This window comes from Zonotrichia leucophrys, chromosome 1 (assembly GCF_028769735.1).
Source record: "Zonotrichia leucophrys gambelii isolate GWCS_2022_RI chromosome 1, RI_Zleu_2.0, whole genome shotgun sequence".
In the NCBI taxonomy this organism is placed as follows: Eukaryota; Metazoa; Chordata; class Aves; order Passeriformes; family Passerellidae; genus Zonotrichia; species Zonotrichia leucophrys.
The window spans coordinates 87489506-87510258 of NC_088169.1; the positions used below are offsets into that span (position 1 = coordinate 87489506).

A 20753-nucleotide genomic window follows, 5' to 3' on the forward strand; every position below is an offset into this window, starting at 1 on the left:
GAGAAAGAGAGCAAAGAAAGAGAAAGAGAGGAAAGAGAGAAAGAGAGAAAGAAAGAAAGAGAGAAAGAGAGAAAGAAAGAGAGAAAGAAAGAGAGAAAGAAAGAGAGAAAGAAGAGAGAAGAAAGAGAAAAGAAAGAAGAAAGAGAAGGAAGAAAGAGAGAAAGAGAGAAAGAGAGAAAAGAGAGAAAGAGAGAAAGAGAGAAAAGAGAGAGAAGAGAGAAAGAGAGAAGAGAAAGAGAAAGAAGAGAAGAAAGAGAGAAAGAGAGAAAGAGAGAAAGAGAGAAAGAGAGAAAGAAAGAAAAGAAAGAAAGAAAGAAAGAAAGAAAGAGAGAAAGAAAAGAAAAGAAGAAAGAAAGAAGAAGAAGAAAGAAAGAAAGAAAGAAAGAAAGAAAGAAAGAAAGAAAGAAGAAAGAAAGAAAGAAAGAAAGAAAGAAAGAAAGAAGAAAGAAAGAAAGAAAGAAAGAAAGAAAGAAAGAAAGAAAGAAAGAAAGAAAGAAAGAAAGAAAGAAAGAAAGAAAGAAAGAAAGAAAGAAAGAAAGAAAGAAAGAAAGAAAGAAAGAAAGAAAGAAAGAAAGAAAGAAAGAAAGAAAGAAAGAAAGAAAGAAAGAAAGAAAGAAAGGAAGGAGGCATATACAGAATCAGAGGAATAAATGCAGAAAGCGGGGGGGGGGGGGTTGGGATTAGATGCAGGAGAAAGAAAACATAGCAAAAAAAACCCCCAAGAATTAAATTGGAGAGAAACCTGAGATGGCAGACATGGCAAGAAAACTCAAGAGTAAATAGTTGAAGGTTTTCTCATAAGAAGATACATATCAGGGCAGCTGCATTGATGGACAGAGGCAAGAAATCATTAGAATAGTACCAAAGTAGATTTTTCAGCTACCAGTGTTGCCCTGCTACAGGCATGTTGTGAAGGTGCTGTTGCTGTTGATATATAGAATATATATATTTGTTGCTGTTTTCATCTCTTTAAAGCTGAGGTGTGCTAAAGCAGTGCAGGCCTTTTACATGTACACATTTCACATCAGGACAGATTTTCATTAACATTGTTTGCCTTGACATCAGTCTGCTATTGAATAGAATAGTGACTACTCCCAGGGAAGGTCACAGGAAAATTCAGGTGACCTGGTTGAAGTCAGCAGTACCTACAGGAAACACTGTGATTTATATTCAATGTGGTTTCAGTAATTCCCGAAATCTTTGTTCAGATTCCTGTAATGTCAACTGTAGAATAAAACACAAATGAGTATTTAAGTCAGACTTTACAGTCCCTGTGAAGCTATAGGAAACGGAGGGATGTAAACCTGAAAGTGGTGCTTCCTAATTTCCCCACAATGTAAACCCTTGTCAATCTGTCTGCTAACATATAACATCATTTGCATTTCTTCTACTCAGTATTTCTTCTACTCAGTTCTTCTTTCTTAAATCCTTTCAGAAGCAGGGTGAGTGCTGTCAATGCTGACACAGAGAACTTCAACATATTCAGTTTGAATATTTTGGATGTGGCCAGTTTTAAAAAAGGCTTTGACAACAGATCTTTCACAAACATTACAGAATTTAAAGCAAATGGCTTTTAAAGTTGACAGCTTTGCCCCCTTCATCAATGATGTTTAAAAGCTTAGAGGGTATGCTATTTTTAAATATAATTAATGTAGTTTTGCTGGCTTTGGACTGTTAGACAGTCCAAAGATAGACAAAACCATTAAATCTGTTTCACCATGGAGGACTACTAAATGACAATAAAATGGTACAAGAGGCTGCACTTTAAGACAGATACAGTATTGTTTGGAAAGCTCAGCTGTGAGTTGATCTGTGCCAGAGCAGCTCTGTGAACCTGTCTGTGTCGGTGTAAGGCACAGCTCTACTTCCCAGCAGTGACTTCTTCAGCCAGCTCTGGTTACTGCTCCAGGGCACGATTGCTGGGCTGCAACAGGAGGATTAATCCTGCTGGCTTTGCTCCAGGGTTTGTGATGTCCAGAAGAGATGGGAGAAGGGAAGGGAGAATCCATCATGTCCTTGCTGGTGTTCTGCTTGTGTCTGCAGCCTCATCTGTGTATAAAATTGCACCAGTTGAATTAAATATGGTGTTCCTGTGTGCTCCAGCGTCTGTATGGACACACATAACTGAGCCTGCAGGAGGGATTTATATGTTTGTTAAGCTTAAAATGTTATGCATCCCCTGAGAGAACAGTTTTGGAAAAAGTTCCCTGAGAAAAGCTGTATTTGAGCTCAGCTCCTTGGAGAAAGGAGAGGGTGGAGGAACAGGTGAAACAGCCAGGAAGAATCAACCCTGAGACAGTACAAAAGGATCAGAAAGGAAGGATGTTTGTGATAGTAAGAACTACAGAAAGAGCAGAGAAGGAAACCCCAAAGCACTGCCAGTGAAGAAAGAAGGCCCTGACAACTTGCTATAACCACATTGGCCATGAGAAGCCTGAAGCACAGGGCCAAATCACCAACCAAAGAGCAAAGAGCTCACTGGTTTCCTCTTCTTGTGCTCAGTTCTTCACAATGCCGAACAGATTTGGAGTAGCTGAGAAGTATTAATTAGAATTTCATGGACTACCTTAGTGTATTTGTGACTGCAAGACTACCTGCCCTCTAAGCACTGCCTTGTTGATTTGGAAATAAAGGGGTGAATAATTCCTTATTTTTCTAGATGGGAAAACATGACCATGAGTAAAATAGAGACAAATTGTGTGTCTAGGTTCCTGTACTTGGCAGTGTTCACTCTTCCACAATGTGATGAGGATGTGAAGCTCCCCAAATTGAGGATAGATGGATCTGGCCTTTAACTCATGTCCCTTCCCACTGATGACCTCAGCAACACCAGTGGAACAACTGCAGGATGGTGTCAGACCCCAGGTAGTAAAGGAGCCCATCAGCAGTGAGGTCCCAAGAAAATTCCTTTCAGCCCCAATTCACATGACTACTGGAGCTGCATTATTGACATGATGCATTCACAGATCTCACAGCAGTTCATTAATTTCTTATCACTCAGATGTAACTTAATGCCCTGTTACCATGAGAATACAGGAAGGCCAGGGAAACCAAGAGGAGAGGTAAAAGTCTCCAAGACCTTTGCAAATAGCATGCCCCAGGATCACTTAAACTGTCTGTTCAGATGCTGTAGTCTACAGGGTGAAATGCACCAGCAGATTTTAATTTCCAGGAAGGCTGATTTTGTGTCTCATCCAAAATATGCTACCATTACTACAGCATCCCAGATAAACATGATGGGATCAGTACCAACTGGAAAGAAAGATAAGTTTTTGCTGAATCACTCTTGCTGCATCTGATCTTTGGTAAACACCTACAGGCACTGGGGTCAGCACTTGAGGGAATATATGTAAGGAAGTGTTTCCTCTATGAATCATCCATGCCATTTACTGTGGCAAACAGTTCTTTTTTGAACAGTTCTCCCCACCATACTGTGGCACTGATACCTTTTAAACTTTTAGAAGAAAGAGTGCTTTACCTTGAGTCATCAGCTGTCGATTCCCCCAAGATACCCTGTGATGGAGGACAGCATCATGCAAAGCAGAGAACAAGCAACATTAGTGAGAATGGAACATGCAGAAGTATGTGAAGTATTCGTCTCTCCCAGCCATGAAGGGCATCCAGCAATCTTTGTCAATGTCAAGGAATGGAGGGGAGGAAATCAAGATTATTTTCTATCACAAAAAAACCAAGTTGAACAGTTGCTAATCCAGTAGGCTGAAAAAGAGGAGAGCTAAGAGGAGATGCTTCATACAGGATGAAGGCCTGCAGATGCAGCGCCACATCTCTTGGAGAATGGGCTTGGACTGCAAGAGAAAAAGGGGCGTTCAAATGCCGGTGTGCTGCGGCTCCCTCCGGTGTCCACCGCGAGCAAGAGCAGCAGGACGCCTCCAGCTATTTCTCTGCGGCTCGTCTGGTATGTAAAATACTGAACAGCTTCCAGCCAACAATTCCATCCCAGCAGCAGCATCGCCCCCATCCGCACCAAGCTCTCCAAATGGAGGGGTTCTGCTAGCACAAGGGATCTACCCCCACCAAGCAGCTGAGGGAGAATGTCTTCCACTCTGAGAGAAAAAATTAAAGCTCAAAAGCAATCAGCAGAAACCTGATCCAGTACTGGCCGTGGATCCTGTGCTCTGTGGGAGATGGTGGCACATCAACATATTGGTAGATGAAAACATTTGGCACCAATGAAAATTTCCAAATAAATGTGTTGAAAACTCACCAGGCCTTCAGGATGTTTTAGTTAGCCTCTTAAGCAGTAACAGCTCAAATGACAACACAGAGCCACAGAGAAAAACAAAAGCCAAACCAAGGTGTGTGGAAAATTGTCCAAACATATTGCTATGTGGACTTCCAGAACTGGTGTGTGGTTATAACTTCTGTCATATCCTTCTGTTTGTTTAACAACTCTTGAGCATTTCCAATGGACTCAGTTTTAGCTGGTCCCTGAAAGTGGGAATGGTGGTGTCTTGCTCCAGTGAAAGAGAGGAATGGTGTTTGGGTTCAGAGGGCTGCCCTGGTGAGCAGGGAAATGCTTAGCTTTCCCTAGCCCCTCTGCACCTCTTCTGGTATGGTCCACCACCCGTGCATCCTCCAGGAGTCTTGGGAAGACCACAAATAAGAAGGAACAGTAATTTTCCTCTTGAGCACTGCCAAAAACAGTGTTCAGCCACGCTCAGGTGAGAAGTGGTGGCTTCAGTTGTGTCAGGTGTGGGCAACATGGGTCTGGCATGGCACGGAGGACATAGTGAGCATTTCCTTAGTAACTGTGTATAAGGCATTGTAGGGTTTTATTTTCAGCTTGCAATTAGTTGAGAAAAATGGGGATACCAAGCTACCAGGATGAACCTTAGGGGGCACAGCTTTCCCTTACAAGGTTTCTGTCTTTCATTGCTGTATGAGATAGGGAATTGGGGGTATTTCCTAGCCTTCTCCTTGACTCCAGGACTGAGATTGTGTCTTGAAGCTCACCCAGTGCCTCCTCAAACCCAGCAGAGTTGTTACAGAAGCAGTAAAGGGAAAAGAAGGCAGTGAAAGCAACAGAAGGAGGTCAGATCCAGGGGCTCTTGGAGGAAGGGTTAGGGGAGGCTGGCTATTCCAGTGGGACTTGTGGGGCTTGCACCTCTGTCAGTCATAAAATGCACCGTGCTTGGACGCACAGGGGAGCCAGGAGGATGGCAGTGAAGGTCAGGTCTCATTCATCGTCTTCCTTCTCCGTTTGTGTCTCTCTCATTTTTATTTTTTTTTTTGGCTGCCTTTCTCAGGCCAGAACGGCAGCGGCGCTGCAGGACTGGCCCCGTGGCCTGTACCTGGTCCCGTTCCTTGTGCTCCCTGCCCGCCCCGAGCCTGGCACAGTGGGAAGCCCAGTCCCTCCATCCCGCCGGGAAGCGCCAGCGAGGCAGAGGGGCGATGTCCCCGCTGTCGTGCCCGCCGGTGCCCCCTGCCAGCCCGCCTGTCCCCGCCACCGGCCCCGCCACCAGCCCCGGCCCCGCTCGGTGCCGCGGCGCGGGGAGAACCCGGGCGCGTCCTGCGGGAGAACGGGGTGCGGGCTCCGCAGTGTCCCTGCGCCGCAGGCAGCCAGGGAAACGGGGAAGGGGACCGGAGCACTGGGGTGGGGACTGGCGGCAGCTGAGTCGGGAAACGTGGCTGGAGGTAGCGATCCGAGGAGAAGCCGGGCTGCACAGAAGGGCAGGGCGAAACGGGACACCAGAGTGCAACGCAGACCCAGGAATCCATCCCTGGTGCTGGGCCATCCTGGGGGAATGGGAGGAGCCCCTTCGGAGGACAATAAACTCTGGAATGAGGGTGTGGGCTGCTGCTACTCGCTCCCCCCCCCTCATTCCACATGCATGATGATACCATATCCCTCCATCTCGCTGGCTTCTTGGGGGTTTTTTTTATTTTTTTTCTCTTTTCCCAGAAATTGTATTTTGAAGAAAACCAAAAGGAGAACGTGTTCTGGGTGTGGCTGCATGTGATTTACCCAATAGCCAAAGTGGGGGGGGCGCCGAAGGGGAAAAGCAGAGCGTCTGCTGCTGAAGGGAGTGGAAGCTGAGGGCTACAGTAAGTGATGGGGACCCCGTCTTTTCTTTCAGTGCTCCTCGAAATAACTGAAGAGTAGAAGAGAATGGAGGGAGAGAACGTGGGGGAAACTTTCCGTTGCATGCTGAGGGTGTGTGCGGAGCAGGGCTTAGCCATGCAAATGGGAAAAGAGATGGGGACTCGAGAAAGGAGGTGGAAAAGAGGAGCAAAGCAGGTGATGTTATAAGTTCAGTCCAGAATGTGTCAGAAATAACTGGGATACCGGCCACATGAGGAGGGAGAGAGGAGGGAGGCTGGGAAGACCAAATGGTCTTGAGAAGAAAATGGGTACAAGCAGCAAAGTTTCTGAGGTGTAGGGAAGGGTATACCAGTTCCTCTCTTAGCTTTGCTCTGTTCTCTCCTGCACTCCACAGGGATGAAGACCTCTGGAACCCGTATACTGTTTTGTGTCTTAACACTCTTCTTGTCCCCAGCTGGTGAGTCCTTATGCCCTGGGGAAGGATTTCTTCCCCATATGGGCCCCGCTGAGTTTCCTACACAGAATAATGAGCAATGATCTAAGGACAAAGGCAAAGATATATAGAGGGGTAGAGAAGGGGGAAGGACTGAACAGGAAAGGCAAGGTGAATATGGGATTGTAAGGAGAAAATTAGGAACTGGAAACAGTTTCCCATTTGTGACACTCTCCACAAAGTACTGGGAGTCAAAGGGACAAGAGACAAAGGTCCACAGCTTCTACTCTAGGTATGTTACAGTAAGCAAAACATCCAGATCAAACTGAGAAAGAGAGTTAGGTATGCTTTGTGCTTACTGCTGTACCACCTGTGTATGCCTGATCTGCAGGGCATTGCCCAGTGCTCCGCAAAATTTGTTCTGTCACAGTTGTGACATGTTTGCTGTCACTAGCAGTTCCTGCTGGAATGACCTCATTCCAAGCCACTCAGCTGCTGGGAGGTTTTGTAGTATTTGTACAGCTGTTTTGAGAAACCTCACCTCTGTAGTTCAGACCATTTTCTGCTTTTGGTGGTGGTTGTTATTCTGTTTTGTGTCTCCATTACTTTGTTTGCTTGGAGATATTTTGGCAAAAATTCAGATCAGTTTTTTTTTGTTGTTGTTTTTAACGCACAACAACAACAAGAAAAAAGAATAAAACAAGAGGGTAGCATCAGCCATTATAGTCAGAAGACTCAGGACAGATAGTGAAAGATTAAGTTCAGTGAATGGGCAAAGCCTTGTCCAGGAAGGACTGTATGTATCACTTTCAAACTAGGTTATTCTAATACCCTCCTTGATCCTCCCCTCATGCTGAAACCTGATTCTGCTCCAAATAGCACTTTTTCCTTTAAAGGTGCTCCATAAACAATGACGTGTTATGACTGTGAAGCTGGGAGGTGAGGCATCCAAGAGATGAGCTTATAGGTGGGCTACAATTTGAAACAGGGAAAAAAAGGCTGTGGTTTTTATTGTACATGAAGGAAGCCTGAAAGGAATATTTCTTACTTTTGAGTATTTTGTTTTAGCACTTCTCTTTGAGTTTGTTTGTTTTAGCTTGGAAAATAACAGGAATCACCAGCTGGTCTCTCATTGTTTCTTTTGATTTTGAGTAAGCTACAGATTTGGTGGGTTAAGGTTGTAGTTCTAGATCTCAAGGATGAATTTACTGCAGCTTGGATAAGAAATTCCAGTTGTTTATAAGGCTTTTTTATTTGGTACCATAGTAATTATAAATTGAAGTGATTGAAGGTGGGATAAGAAAATCAACGTTTGTGTCCTCGCCAGGTATGCAGAGATTTCACTTCACTTATGTCCTTTTGTTTTAGAGTTGGATTGGTTTTCTATTCAAGCCCTAGGGGGAAACAAGATTTCTAATAGCTGGCTTTTCAAAGTTAGGAAAAGGGGAAGAGCCACCCTGTCTTTTCTACACATTTCTTCAAATCCAGCACTGCTGGCTTCTGCAATGGTTTCAGGATTTTCATCCTTCCTTTTGCATCAGTAACAAATGAGAAGGTGCTCAACACCATTTTCTTTCCCACTTGTTACAATTGAGAGATTATCCAGAACAGGGGAATTTTTGGGCTGTATTAGCTTGTGTTCTGAAGTTATTATGCATGTCTGACCCTCCGTGGGTTAATCGCCAGCAGCTGGCAGCTGGGTGGGGAACAGAATATCAGGGTCCAGCAACTCCTGTAATGCTGTAGAGCAGGATTATGTAGGGGTCCCAAGAGACCCTCGTGGCCTGCAAGTAACTGCCCTTGGAATGTGGAAGAGCTATGACAAAAACTCCAGACCTGATAGTTTTACCCACACAGTGCTCCCTCCCATTAAGAGCAGAAAGCTGCAGGCTGAGGCCACAGGACATAGCGGGATCTACTGATTTTTGGGCTGGTCATGCACACATTCCTGCAGTGCCCCAGATCACTGGCTTTTTCCTGCCAACTCCTTCCTTCATCCCACCCCAGTTATGCAGACATTTCCCTCGTCTGTGGCTAGCAGGAAATATTTTCCTATTCCTGGCTGCTCTAAGGAAGCTGCTCTGTCACCCTTTATATTTAAACAAACAAACAGTCTAGCCCAGCTTCAGTTCCTTCCATGTAGTATGCACAGCCAAGCCTTCATCATTCGTCTTCTCCGGTTCACCCAGAGGCTGAGAGGGGAAAGATTGTCTGCTCTGTGCTCCATACCCAGGCTGGATGATTTGCCTGAGGAGCTACAAAACCTGCAGTCTGCTTTTTACTGTACCAATGACTCAACCCGTGCCCCCAAGTGAATAATTTCCATGACTCAGTTTCCTCTTTTATAAAACAGAGATAGGGATTTTGCTCAGCCTCCAGAGAGAACAAGGAGGCCACATCAATCTTTTTTTCAAAATGCATCAAATGAGGTTTCAGAAGGGCAAAGTCTGGTAGCAGATCTGGAGGTATTTACTAACTTGTCCCTGTGCCTAGCCATTGCCTCTGGCGGAAGCAGCAGGGATAGGATCAGGACCTGCTGTATCCACGAGCCTTTAAACAGCAAACGCAGCTGGCAGTGGAGGCTGGGGCTGAGTAGAGAGCATTGCTCCCTTCAGCAGAGGGCAGTGGTGTCTCCTGGATAGATAAACATGAAAATTTCACAAAGCCTGCAGACTATAAAAGTCTGTCTTTTGTCACGCTCCTCTCTTGTCTTGCAGACTGGTTTCCATGGATGGTCAATGGGCAAGAACCAGAAACTGCTACTGGTAAGTATTACAGGCATGTTAATGTGCTGAAGAAGATTGCTGATGTGACCCAGTTGTCCTGTGGAGTTACAGCCTGTTTACTAGAAAATACTGTTCTTTGTTTCTTTGCCTCTGACACTGCGAGCTTACCTTTCAGTGAAGATTAAACAAGTTCCCCAAGGCAACCTGTTAGGTGTTACATGCTCTATACAAATAATTCTTTAGTGCAGGGGTCCTGAACACTTAGCTGAAGGGTACAAAGTTATGTTCACAGTCAAGGGTTGTAGGAGGTCCACAAAAGCTGGTACATCTTCAACCACGAGATGCTTGGGGAACTCTACTGCTGCTCAGAAAAATCCTAAGGAGAATGGTGCACAAATGGCATGGTGCCCTAGTAAGTGAGGCCATTGGGAAAGGATATTGACTGATCTTCTTACTGGCTGTGTTGTTGGGGGTGAATTGATTTATCCTTCTGGACCTTAATCCATTTTTGCCACATGGTAAGATAAAATGAATGTACATTTACATCATGCTTCAGCACCCAAAAGGACCACAAGGGCTTGCCTTTTCTTCAAACCTGAAGGCCCTGGCTAAGCCTGCAGCCATCTCCCAGCTATGATACCATGATATGTAATATCTGCAGTTTCCCAGAAAACTATTCAGAACCCAGGTCAAAACATGTCCTCCAAGCATCCTTTCCTTCATGCCTTACCTCTCTACCACTACCTCAACTTTGCCATCAATTGCTTTTCAAAGAAACTCATCCACTGATGAATTTCTGCAGTCAAGGCTAGGTTTTGGGGTTGCCTCCCTCCTTCTCTGCCATGGGTGCCCTCAGCTGTCTGTCCCTAGTGCTGCAAGTCCCCTCCGCACCTTCATTTCAGAAGTCTTTCTTTCCCATCAAGTTGCCAACAGCAGCCATATCTGAGAAGTCAAGATATGCCTCCAAAATACACTGAGGGTTGATACAACATGTGCACTAAGAAATCCAGTCCCAGTCTAGCCACCAGAAAGGGGAAGTAGATATGGGCAGGTTGGGGGTACTGTGTTTGATTATGTGTTTGCTGGGTTGGATCCCACTGTCTCATGAGCCTGTGATGGCAGGAGAGGTAATTCAAGCTGGCTCTGGCTGGCTGTGTAAGGGACCATAAAGTAAAGAAAAGCTTTTTCAAGGACATTCTCTTTTCCAGGTGGAGTTCCCCCTGACAGCTCTGGTAAGCTCCAATCTCTTGGCTTCTTCATGCTTCTTTTTCCCTTTTCACCACTGCTGCCTAGGCAGCCACAGAAATTACCCATTATGCCCAGAAACTCCTCATCCCACTTCTGAGTTGTGGCAACATTCTTCCAGCACTTATGGCTGTCTGGGTGTCCTTTTTGTGCTCCACGCAGGGAGATGAATTTAGGGTAACTTAATGGTCTGTTCTCCAAGGAAATGCCAATCTCACTTTATGTACCCGGGCTCCCTGAAGAGGTTTCCACTGCAGGAAGCCATGAAATTTAAAGCTCACACATCCTTGGCTTCCAGAGAAGGTGGTAGGAACAAACAGACTAAATCATGAGGGTGAGAAATTGGACAGGTTCAAACTGGGACACAGGCTGTGTGTGTGTCTCTCCTGACTGGTAGCAGATGTGGTTCAGTTCTCAGGAGACAGAGGTGCCAAAATTCCCCTGAAAGTAGTAGAGCAAACCCTGAGCATTGTTGGAGTGGGGAAGTGGAAATTCTGTTCTTTCAGTACTGTCTGCCCCACCATGCCTGCAGCTGCGTCACAGGGGGCAGCAAAATGTCTGTGAAGGGAAAGGTAGATGGAGGACTTGGAAGATAAGTGCTTAGAGCACACAGTGCGTGTCCTTAGAGAGTGGAGATGGCCCCAGGAGAAGGACACAGAGCTGGTGGGAGTGTAGGCAATTCCAACAATGGGCAATGGAGGAAAAGAGAGGCTCAAGAAGGAGCCTCCCCGCTTTTTCCAGCCCCACTCTGAGTTCAAATCTGTCACCACTGGCCTTGGGGATGGTTTCTCTGTCTGCTGGAGCAGTGTTTCAAACACATCCCTCTGAGGTGGTGAAGACCAGGCAGGGCAGGGAGAGGGAGAACACATGAGGTCGATGCTATGGGTGAGAGAGACGCAGCTATGCATGGCAGTTTCTGGGGAGTGTGCTCTGAGTGTATGGGAACTCATCTGAGAGTGGTGTCCTGTTCTCTAGAGCATCAGCTCCACAGTTTGTCCTCTGCCCTGACTCTGCTCATCAGCTGGCTGCAGTATTTGTTGTGTGTCAGACTGCCATGAGACTGAGTCAAGAGGCCAGCTGGAAATGTAATTAGGATAATTGAAAACTGCAGATGAGTCAAGGGGCTACTTAGGAATATAATTAAGACAGTAAAAGACTGCATATTTTGGTTAAGATCTTAAATAGGTTAAATAGTTAAGTTAGAAATGTGGCTAGCAAGAATCATGTACCCTAGTTAAAGTGTGACAGAGATATCCAGAAGTAAAGCTAGGAATGACAGGGGATAGACAGAGTACTGTAGAAGGGCAGAAACCATAAAAATAACTGGCCTCTAAGAATAATCTAACAAGAGGGGCTTGGACCGTGACCAGCAGGTGAAAAAGTCCTGCCAACCGGACATGGGTGAGGAGTTCACCATGAGGAAGGTGGCTTTCTTCCTCCTATACACCCACTCCCTTATTTCAAAATCCCACTGACCAAATTAAGAGGATACAATTGCCCAGCTGTGATAGATATTCAGCTAATTATAATATGAAATGGACAGGTAATGATTATGCATCAGGCATCCATAGAAACCACGTGAATATATAAAATCTTTCTTAGATAAATAGAGAACAGGAGTCTGTGACTCCTCTTTGCACATGCCTTTAGAAATTATTCCACATGTAATAAATACCCCTCTTTTCAACTTTAATTAGTTGAAGAATCATTTGTCCATGCTTCAAGACAACATTGAAGAGGGAAGTGGAAGCACAATATTGTATCTACAAGATGTATGATCTTTGTTGTTGGGATGGGAGGTGAAGCAGCTGTGTTCAGCATATGAGGCCTGACAGTCTGTAGGAAGGTAGATAGGACTTTGTGTTCAGACCAAACTGGTGGTGACTGACCTACATCTAAAGGTTAACAGAGTAAAAGTGAAGCCTTTACTGCAAACTTGGGCTTCAAAATGCTTACCCAAAACTCTTCAGAAAGGATGTGCCATTGGGACCCATCTTTGCTCTGCAGCATCCTATCAGCTCCAGCACACCCAGCATATTTGCAGGAAAGCCTGCAGGTACTCTGACAAATCAGATAATAACACCACCACAGTCAGCATTGCCTATGAACCAGATGTGAGATGGCTACTAGTCAGGACTGGTAAGACATCAGCAGAGCACTGGCAGGAGGAAAGAGACTGTAAGCTCAAATTAAGATCTTCCACTACATCTCTTTTTCCAGGTGCAGCTGCCACACCACCTGTGCCTCTTCCTCCTGGTGAGTTTATTCTCAGTTTGCAGCCACATGTTGTGGACCCTCCTCCCTCTCCTCACACAGTCCCTTACACACCTGGAATCCTGCCTTCTCTGACTGCCTCTAAGCCCCACACTCAAAAGATTCATTCTCTTTAACACACGTTTTGTCTATGCTTCTGGCTAACACTGTGGCACCTGAGCAGAAGTCCTCTGTAATTACTCATAAGAACTTGCCCCTGGCAGTCAGTTCTCTGAATTCCTTTCCAGTTTGTTACTGGGTAAATTATGAAATGTACTGATTTGCTGTGGTACAGAGGGGTTACTTTATCAGAGGGAGTAACAAACCTGCCTCTTTTTGACCCCTTGTCATGGACATTAAAGAGCCAGTAGTGTTGGGATGCTGTTTCTTAATGGTGTGTGTCACTGTTCCTTATGAAGGGCAGTCACAAAGTCCTTCACCTCTTGACTCCATAAAGGGTAATTACAACAGCTAAAGAAATTTACCTGGCCTTTAAGTCAGAATGTCCATACACTGTAATTTTGAACAGTAGTGGTAATGCTTTATGGGAAATATTAAGCAAATTTTTAGCATTGTTGACTGCATAGCTGGCGCTAGACTCACATTGGATTTGTACTTTACGGTTTCATGTCAGTAACAATGAAATCTCTTTCCACATTAGAAGTTACAATAGAAGGCTCTTAAAAGAGTTTTCCAGATATATGTTTTGATTAAACTGCTTCCTAGGAAGTAATCATGGTAAATAACTAACTTTGCTACTCTCTGTCTTCCAGTTCAGTCTGACAGCGAAACAGCAACAGCTTCATCAGGTGTGTTTTAAGTTTGCTGCCTGCACTTCTCCCAGACCCACTTTCACCCACCCTCAGCTCTCCAGAGAGGTTCTGGCTGGGCATACAGCTCTGTCTCCTGGAAAATTGCTTTAAATTGATCCTTGAGTTAGAAGTACTGGAGAATGATGGTAGTGGAAGCTGAAGCCTTCTCCTTGATGGTGTGCCTGGAAAGGGAGGAGCTGGCAGATCAGCAGACCAGATACAATGGATCAATATTGTGTCAGTGCCAGTGGCCAAGACCTGGCATTTCAGAATGACGTGTAAGAAAATCCATTGTAGTGGATAGTAGTAGAAGAATAGTAGTAGAAAATCCATTGTAGTTAGTTACAGGGTTGATTGTCTGGAAAACTAGGAACTAGATTTATGTCCAGAAATGTGATAATTGCATGTCTTTTAGAAACTCATGTCTTAAATATGCACTAAAATTCACATTTTGTTTATATGTGACTGTCCCCTTTACAACATGTGCCTTCTGTATTCTGGGTGTCCAGTGGGCTTGGTTTGCATTTCGCTCAACTTTCCCTTCCTTTTGTCCTGTGGGGCAAGGGGATCAGAAATGGCTGCACTATTTTCCTCTTCTTTAAACCAGCCCCATCTCTCACAGGAGAGCAACAATAGAGGCTGGGGTCCTTCCCTAGAAGGCTGGAGGACTGTACCTACTGATAAGGTTATATCTGTGCCTGAATGAGTGCACCTGGCCATGATGCTGGGTTGCAGCTCCGTGTTTGTGTGTGTGTTCTCAGACTGCCGTGAGGAAAAGTTCCCCTGCACTCGCCTGTACTCTGTTCACAAGCCAGTAAAGCAGTGTATCAGCTACCTCTGTGTTACAAGGTAAGAAACCAGCAGTCCCTAAGAAAAGCACTTGAAACTTCCAGAAATGGGAGGTCTGGTTCAGCAATTTTTCCCTTTGAAGACTAGAGGTTTTCTCTGGGAACCTATTGGTGAGACGAATCCTATCCCCAGAGCTTCCTTTTAGGGTAATTATTTAAAACAGCACAATGGCTGCAGTCTGTGCAGCACTAAGGAGCTGTAATGTGCCCCGTATTGTAATCCATATTTAAGGTATTTGGTCATTTATAGGTCCATGAAAATGATTGGAGGTATGGAACACCTTCAGACAGGCTGAGAGACCTGGGATTATTCAGCTTGGAGAAGAGATGGCTCCAGGGAGAACTCATTCTAGCCTGCAGTACCTAAAGGGAACTTATTAAACACAGGGAGAGCAACGTTTTACATGGGAAAATAATGATAAGACAAGGGGGAATGCTTTTAAACTGAAAGAAGAGATATTTAGATTTGTTGTCAGGAAGAAATTATTTACTCAGAGGATGGTGAGGCACCACTGGCACAGATTGCCCAGGGAAGTTGTCAATGCCCCATCTTTGGGAGTGTTCAAGACAGGGACTGATGTGGGGTCTTGAGCAACCTGATCCAGTGGGTGGCATTCCTGCCCAAGGAAGTGGGTTTGGAACTAGGTGATTTTCAAGGTCCCTTCCTACGCAAGCCTTCCTATGATTCTAAGATTTCATTAAGTCTTTACAAAGATTACTTTCCTATTGAGCAGCCTTATTCTTGGCTAAGAAATAAAAAAAAATTAGGATTTGCCTGCTCACTAGTGAATATACATGTTTATTCCCTGTTCCCCTCTTTTGTTTCTTTGTGTCCCTGTGCCTTCCTTTGCTGATCCTGGCGATGCCGCAGTGTGCGTCGCATGTACGTAATAAACAAGGAGGTGTGCACTCGCATTATCTGCAAGGAGAACGAGGTCATGCAAGGTGAGTGGGATCACAGGCTAGCTAGAAGGACACCTGCAGCCATCTGATAGAGTCTCCAAGCTAACTAGTTGGCTTAGACCCTGATCCACATGCAGTAACTTCCCTGGACTTTGAAAGAGCTCTGAGGCAATGCAGTCTTGGACAGAATACACATGCCATGATAAAAAAACTGGGAAGTAGATACTGTGGTACTAAAAAATATGATAGCTCTCTATTCCTCAATCTTGATCATGGTCTAGTAGTCCCAGACACACCCTTACTCAAAGTTGTACTCTTTTGAGGTTAAAGAATAAATCTCAGTATTTCTGTTCATGGATAGAAGCAGGATCCAATCTAGATTTTTTTATGCAATCTTTGTTGCAGCAAAATGCAAGTGGTTTTAACATGTAATATATATGCATAAAGCCAGAAGGAAATTCATAAAAGTCTAAGGACTTGCTTTGCTTGCCTCATGTATATGGGGATTGAGCAGTTTCAACAGCCTCTGTAGATGCAGTGAAGGATGTGCCTCTAACTATTCTGCTGGAGAAGAATTGGAAGGAAGCTTTGATTATCTGTCAACCTGTGTGTATGCTTGCCTTCAGATGAGATCTGTCGCCAGCTGGCTGGCCTTCCTCCTCGACGCCTCCGCCGCTCCGGGCAGCCCCTGCCTCTCCCTTGCAGACAGCTCCTGGAGCAGCAGCGCAGGCCTGATGCTCTGTGAGCACCAACTGTAGGAGAGGAGAGGGAAGAGAGAGAAGAGAAGGCATCATCCACTACCTACAGTCCAAGACAAGTGCTTCCTGTTTGTGATTCCCCCATTATTTCCTTGCTTCTGTGCCTTCTTCTACACCCTCTTCTTCAGGTGCTGCAGGGCACAAAGTACCCTCTCTGCCAATCTGTCATGGTAGCTGTTGTCATCTTTATAATCTATTACTGAGAACAGGGGACTCTCTCCTCTTTTCTCTCACACTCTGCCTGGCAGGCTGTGAGCTGCTCATTTCCCAGAGGTCCTTATAAATGTGCTGCACCTTCTCTTGCTTTGCCCCTGGAGAGAGCCAGAAATGGGGGCAGGATGAAGCCCTCCCCAATGGTACGGATGCCTTAAGCTACATCTCATCTCACCTTCATGCCCTAGGACTCCTGCCCTAGGTTTCTTGCCTGGCATCAGCAGGAGCTCAGATGTGGTTGGTCAGCCTGAGCCTCTGAGATTCTCCCAAGCCACTGAGTTTGTTGTGTGATAGCACATTCTCCTCCTTGTGTCTGCTGGCCTCAGGGAAGTGACAGAACTGGGAGATGAGCTATGAGCTGTCCTGAACCCAAGGCACCCCTCACTGGGTGGCAACAGATCATTTATAACTACCTCTGGGAAGTTTTTGTCTCAAGCCCATTGCCTCCCTCACACACATCTCCTACCAAAAGGAAAAAATGTGGATTTAGTATGGCATTATATTTTTCTCAAAAAGATTATGTTGGATCAGAGTGCTGCATCTCCTCTCCTCTCCTCTCCTCTCCTCTCCTCTCCTCTCCTCTCCTCTCCTCTCCTCTCCTCTCCTCTCCTCTCCTCTCCTCTCCTCTCCTCTCCTCTCCTCTCCTCTCCTCTCCTCTCCTCTCCTCTCCTCCCTCCCTCCCCTCTCCCTCTCCCTCCCCTCCCCTCCCCTCCCCTGTTCTTGTCCCTCTCTTCCCACTGAAGCCATCTCTTGATGCCCATTCCAGGCAAGTTTCAGGGAGCAGTAATTACAGCTGCCTCCACTCCTAAGCCCAAGAAAGCCCATGAAGAACCTGTGTGACCTGACATTACTGAGACCTTGCAATGAATTATCTTGTCTTGGTGTCTTGTCTTGGTCTGGCTACCTCCACACTCTCCAGTTGCTGTGCCTGCTTTCAATCTCCAGTTGAGTTCCTACCTCCTGACCTGGAAGCTCCTGCACAAAGCAGGAAGGAGTTGCAAGTTGGAATTGGATGTGGGAGCAGAATCATTATCTGGGATTGCTGTTTATCTGGCACCTGGGATTTTCCTGCAGAATCTCTGACTGTGCTGACCTGTACAGGGCCAGGTGCTGATGGGGAAGGTAAACATATCTGCAGGTGTAAGTGCTTTTACAGGCCAGCCTGGGCAGAAGAATTCACTGTGGCAGCACTGGATGTCTGGTCTGCTTGAGGACTTTGTTTTCTAGATATATGGAGAACATTTCCAGGTATATGGGCAGTTTTTGTGATGAGACCAGGTAGGGTAAGTGGGGAAGAGCAATCTGAATTGCACTAATCACTCCATGTGACTCTTAGTGGCATGATTCTGTGGGGCACCAGAGGATCAGCAAGACCCTGTCTCTAGGACCTCTGTGTTGTTCCCAAGTAGCTGCAAGCCAGTTTGCTAGATTTGGCATTCAGTCCCCTCACATCATCTGCTGAACCCTTCAGTCTTGCAGGAGCACTGCCCTGTTGCACAGAGCCAGGGGCACACAGTACTGGGGACAGTTTGCTGCACAGAGGCAGATATCTGAGAAAAAGAGCCAAAACAATTCATGTAGGACCGTCTTGCCAGGACCTGCATTTCTGCTGTATGCAGCAAGAAGCTGGTCACATCCTCTGTGTGGGGGAAGACACCCTGTGCAGACAGTTTCCATGTGAGGTCAAAATTAGCCTTACATGGGCTAAATCTCTCTATATTTATCCAGTGTACAGGAGAAAGAATTCCAACTCACACAGTGACTAGAATTTTATCCTACATATGGGAACACTGCACTGCTACTCAGAGAGTGGTGCTCCTCTCGAGTACTCCAGGCTCATGAGAGTAGGAATGAAGGAGGGGTTTCTTTGTACTGAGAGGGTGCACATTTCTGTAGAGAGGAGGGTACTGAGAGCTTGATCTCAAAGACATTCAAGCCACTGGTTTCTATGCCACAGGGATACCTGTGAAAATTGTCTGTGTGGAGGAAGGTAGGATGGAGATGGATCTTGGAAATTGGACAGGGTCAAGTCTGTTCTCTGTATTTAGAGGTGAATATTCGTCACTATAGATACATAAATGGGTAACATAGTTACTGTACAGCATATAGAAATTTAACTTTCATGCAGGTTGGGAAGTGGTTAGAAACCTTTCTCTTGCTTGCTTTCAGCAGGGACAGGAAGAGGTGCTCCTGTCCAGGAGAACACTGTTTTAATGTTAGAGTCTATATAATCCATATTAAAAGAAAATTTATTTCTTGTTATTCTTGGCAAATCTCATGTGTTTGGGTTTATTTGTCTCTTGCTGTATTTCCTCCAGATTTGTGGGGAGACTTGAATCCATATAAAATCTATCATTTGGAACCTTTTACTCCCTGCTAGCCTAGTCCTCTGCTGTCACCCTCCTCTCACTCATGAATCACAGCTCATGGGAGTTCCTGGGAATGCTTTTTTTTTTTTTTTCTAGAGAAATATGACATTTTCTCCAGCATTTTTTTTACCATGGATAGCTGTGCTAGATTTTCCTGACAATTGTTAGCTGCTGAACACAGGGATAACTCCTCCCAGCCTGTGAAATCTGTGCTGAGGACACATCTTTTTACTATGCACACACCATGACTTTCTGGTGGAGAATTAACATATCCAAATAAAATGGCAGGATGACTGAAATAAGAGAAAAGCTGTAATAAATATCACATAAGCAGGGAAGAACTTGTTCACTACAACCATTTAACTTAACAATGGGAATAACTGAGAGACCACATTAAAAATTGCACATCTAGGTCAAAAAGATTAGGAAATTTTCCTTTTCATTGATTTTCTGACTTTTTCATAATTTCATCAGGCATTGACTGTACATTGTATTTTGGTTGAAAAGATGAAGCACTGAGATGTGGGGGACTCTGAGCAGTGCAAGTGCAAGCAGTCAAGTCTGCATTTAGATGGTATTTCTAGAACAAAAGTGGCTGTGGGCCAAATTAGCCATTAAGCTGCCTCTGAGAGTGCCCCATAGATCTTCAGGACTAAACCACACAACGCAGATTATTGCACAACACTCTACTCCCTTCCTGGCTGAAGCTGTGGTGTCCTGAAATCAGACTGCTGTAGTGGGTACAGCCCCAGCCCCAGTGGCTGAACTCACAGCTCCCTCCTACCCAGGCCAGAGCCTGCTCTGTCTCATAAACTCAGCCTTTGCAGTGCTCCTGCATTGGCACTTTCCCCTGGCTGTGTGAGCCAAGCACAACATATGCCATCAACTGTTTGTAATTCAGCTTATTCTTCCTTTTCCCTTACACTAGAGTCGGCCCACACTTCACTGGCACTTGTCCCATACCCAGATTTATCACCCCTGCCACTCCAACCCCAATTGCTGCAATATCTGGACACCACTTTCTCTTGCAAGCTGGGGAAGTGGTTTTAAATACGCCTCCAGGTAGGTGTGCTGCTCATGCAGTTGGGCTAGCCACAAAAAAAGCTGACAGAACCCTATTTTTAGAAGCATGATTCTGCATTTGTGGCTGATTTTCACAACCTCTCCTGACCTGGAGCAGGATTTAGATGCCCTGTGGTCGCTTCCCACACAATGGCTGTTCCTCCTGCTCTTGCTGTCACAGCTCCCCAGTACCGATCTGTGTGACCAGTTTGAAGGCTGCTGGTTAAAGCCTGTGCTCCAGTGTCTGCTCCCCACTTTGAGGCAGTGCCTCACTGCTGGGCATGGGGGGCTAACAAGCATGGGAGGGCTGTTGTGAGCAGCTGACATGTCACCTAGAGGCTCCTGAAACTTGTTGCCTCAATCCTGTCCTCAAAGCCCACAGTGTGAACAAAGAGCATCGACATCGGGCATCCCAGCTTGGAAGGATCCCGCAGGGATGTACTGCTGGCTGCCGTGTGGGCTTGTCCTTCACAGAGGGGTCTGGCCCTTGCCACCCACCCAAAAAGAGCTCCTCCACTTAGCAAATAGCTGGGTTGAAACCAAAAGAGACTTTCTTTTTTAATTGTTTGGGTACTTTTTTTCTGGAGATATTAAAGTACACTGACCCCTGACACCACATGATGACATTTTTTGACAGCGCACATTTGTCCAGTTGTGAGCAGCTCCTTGACTGGGGCACAGGAAATCTGAATTCCAGTTCTGAGTCTCTTCACCCCCTGCTCTCTGATTTTTAGCACATTGCTTTTTCTCTCTGTTCCTGCCATCCTTAGAGCCTGTAATACAGCAAGTTGGAATAAACTCCCACAAAATAGAGAGCTGGATTTTAGTCCATTAAAAAAGTTATTTAAAAATATGTGGGAAATACCACAAAGGTATTTGATTGTCTACGTTTGTTAATAGTGTAAGTTATTTTCTCAAAAATAAACATGTTCACTAATGTGAGTTGTATCAGTTAAAATACAAACAGCATGTGCTTGTTGCTAGTATGCTGAAGTATATTTAAAAAGTGAATTGTGAAAAACATTCCATTAATTTAATTAATAAATTATCTATCAGAATGCAATTTG

General features: G+C 45.3%; 1 protein-coding gene across 1 annotated transcript; it reads left to right on the top strand.

Annotated features, from left to right (window-relative positions):
• Positions 1-5852: 5852 nt before the first annotated feature.
• On the top strand, positions 5853-16901 carry MFAP5 (microfibril associated protein 5). Its single transcript, XM_064702285.1, is given in 11 exon segments — positions 5853-5892; positions 5895-6001; positions 6003-6066; positions 6459-6521; positions 9215-9262; positions 10432-10455; positions 12689-12724; positions 13495-13530; positions 14295-14382; positions 15253-15326; positions 15911-16901. Coding segments are annotated over 11 exon segments (699 nt in total). The 3' UTR covers positions 16030-16901.
• Positions 16902-20753: the final 3852 nt, after the last annotated feature.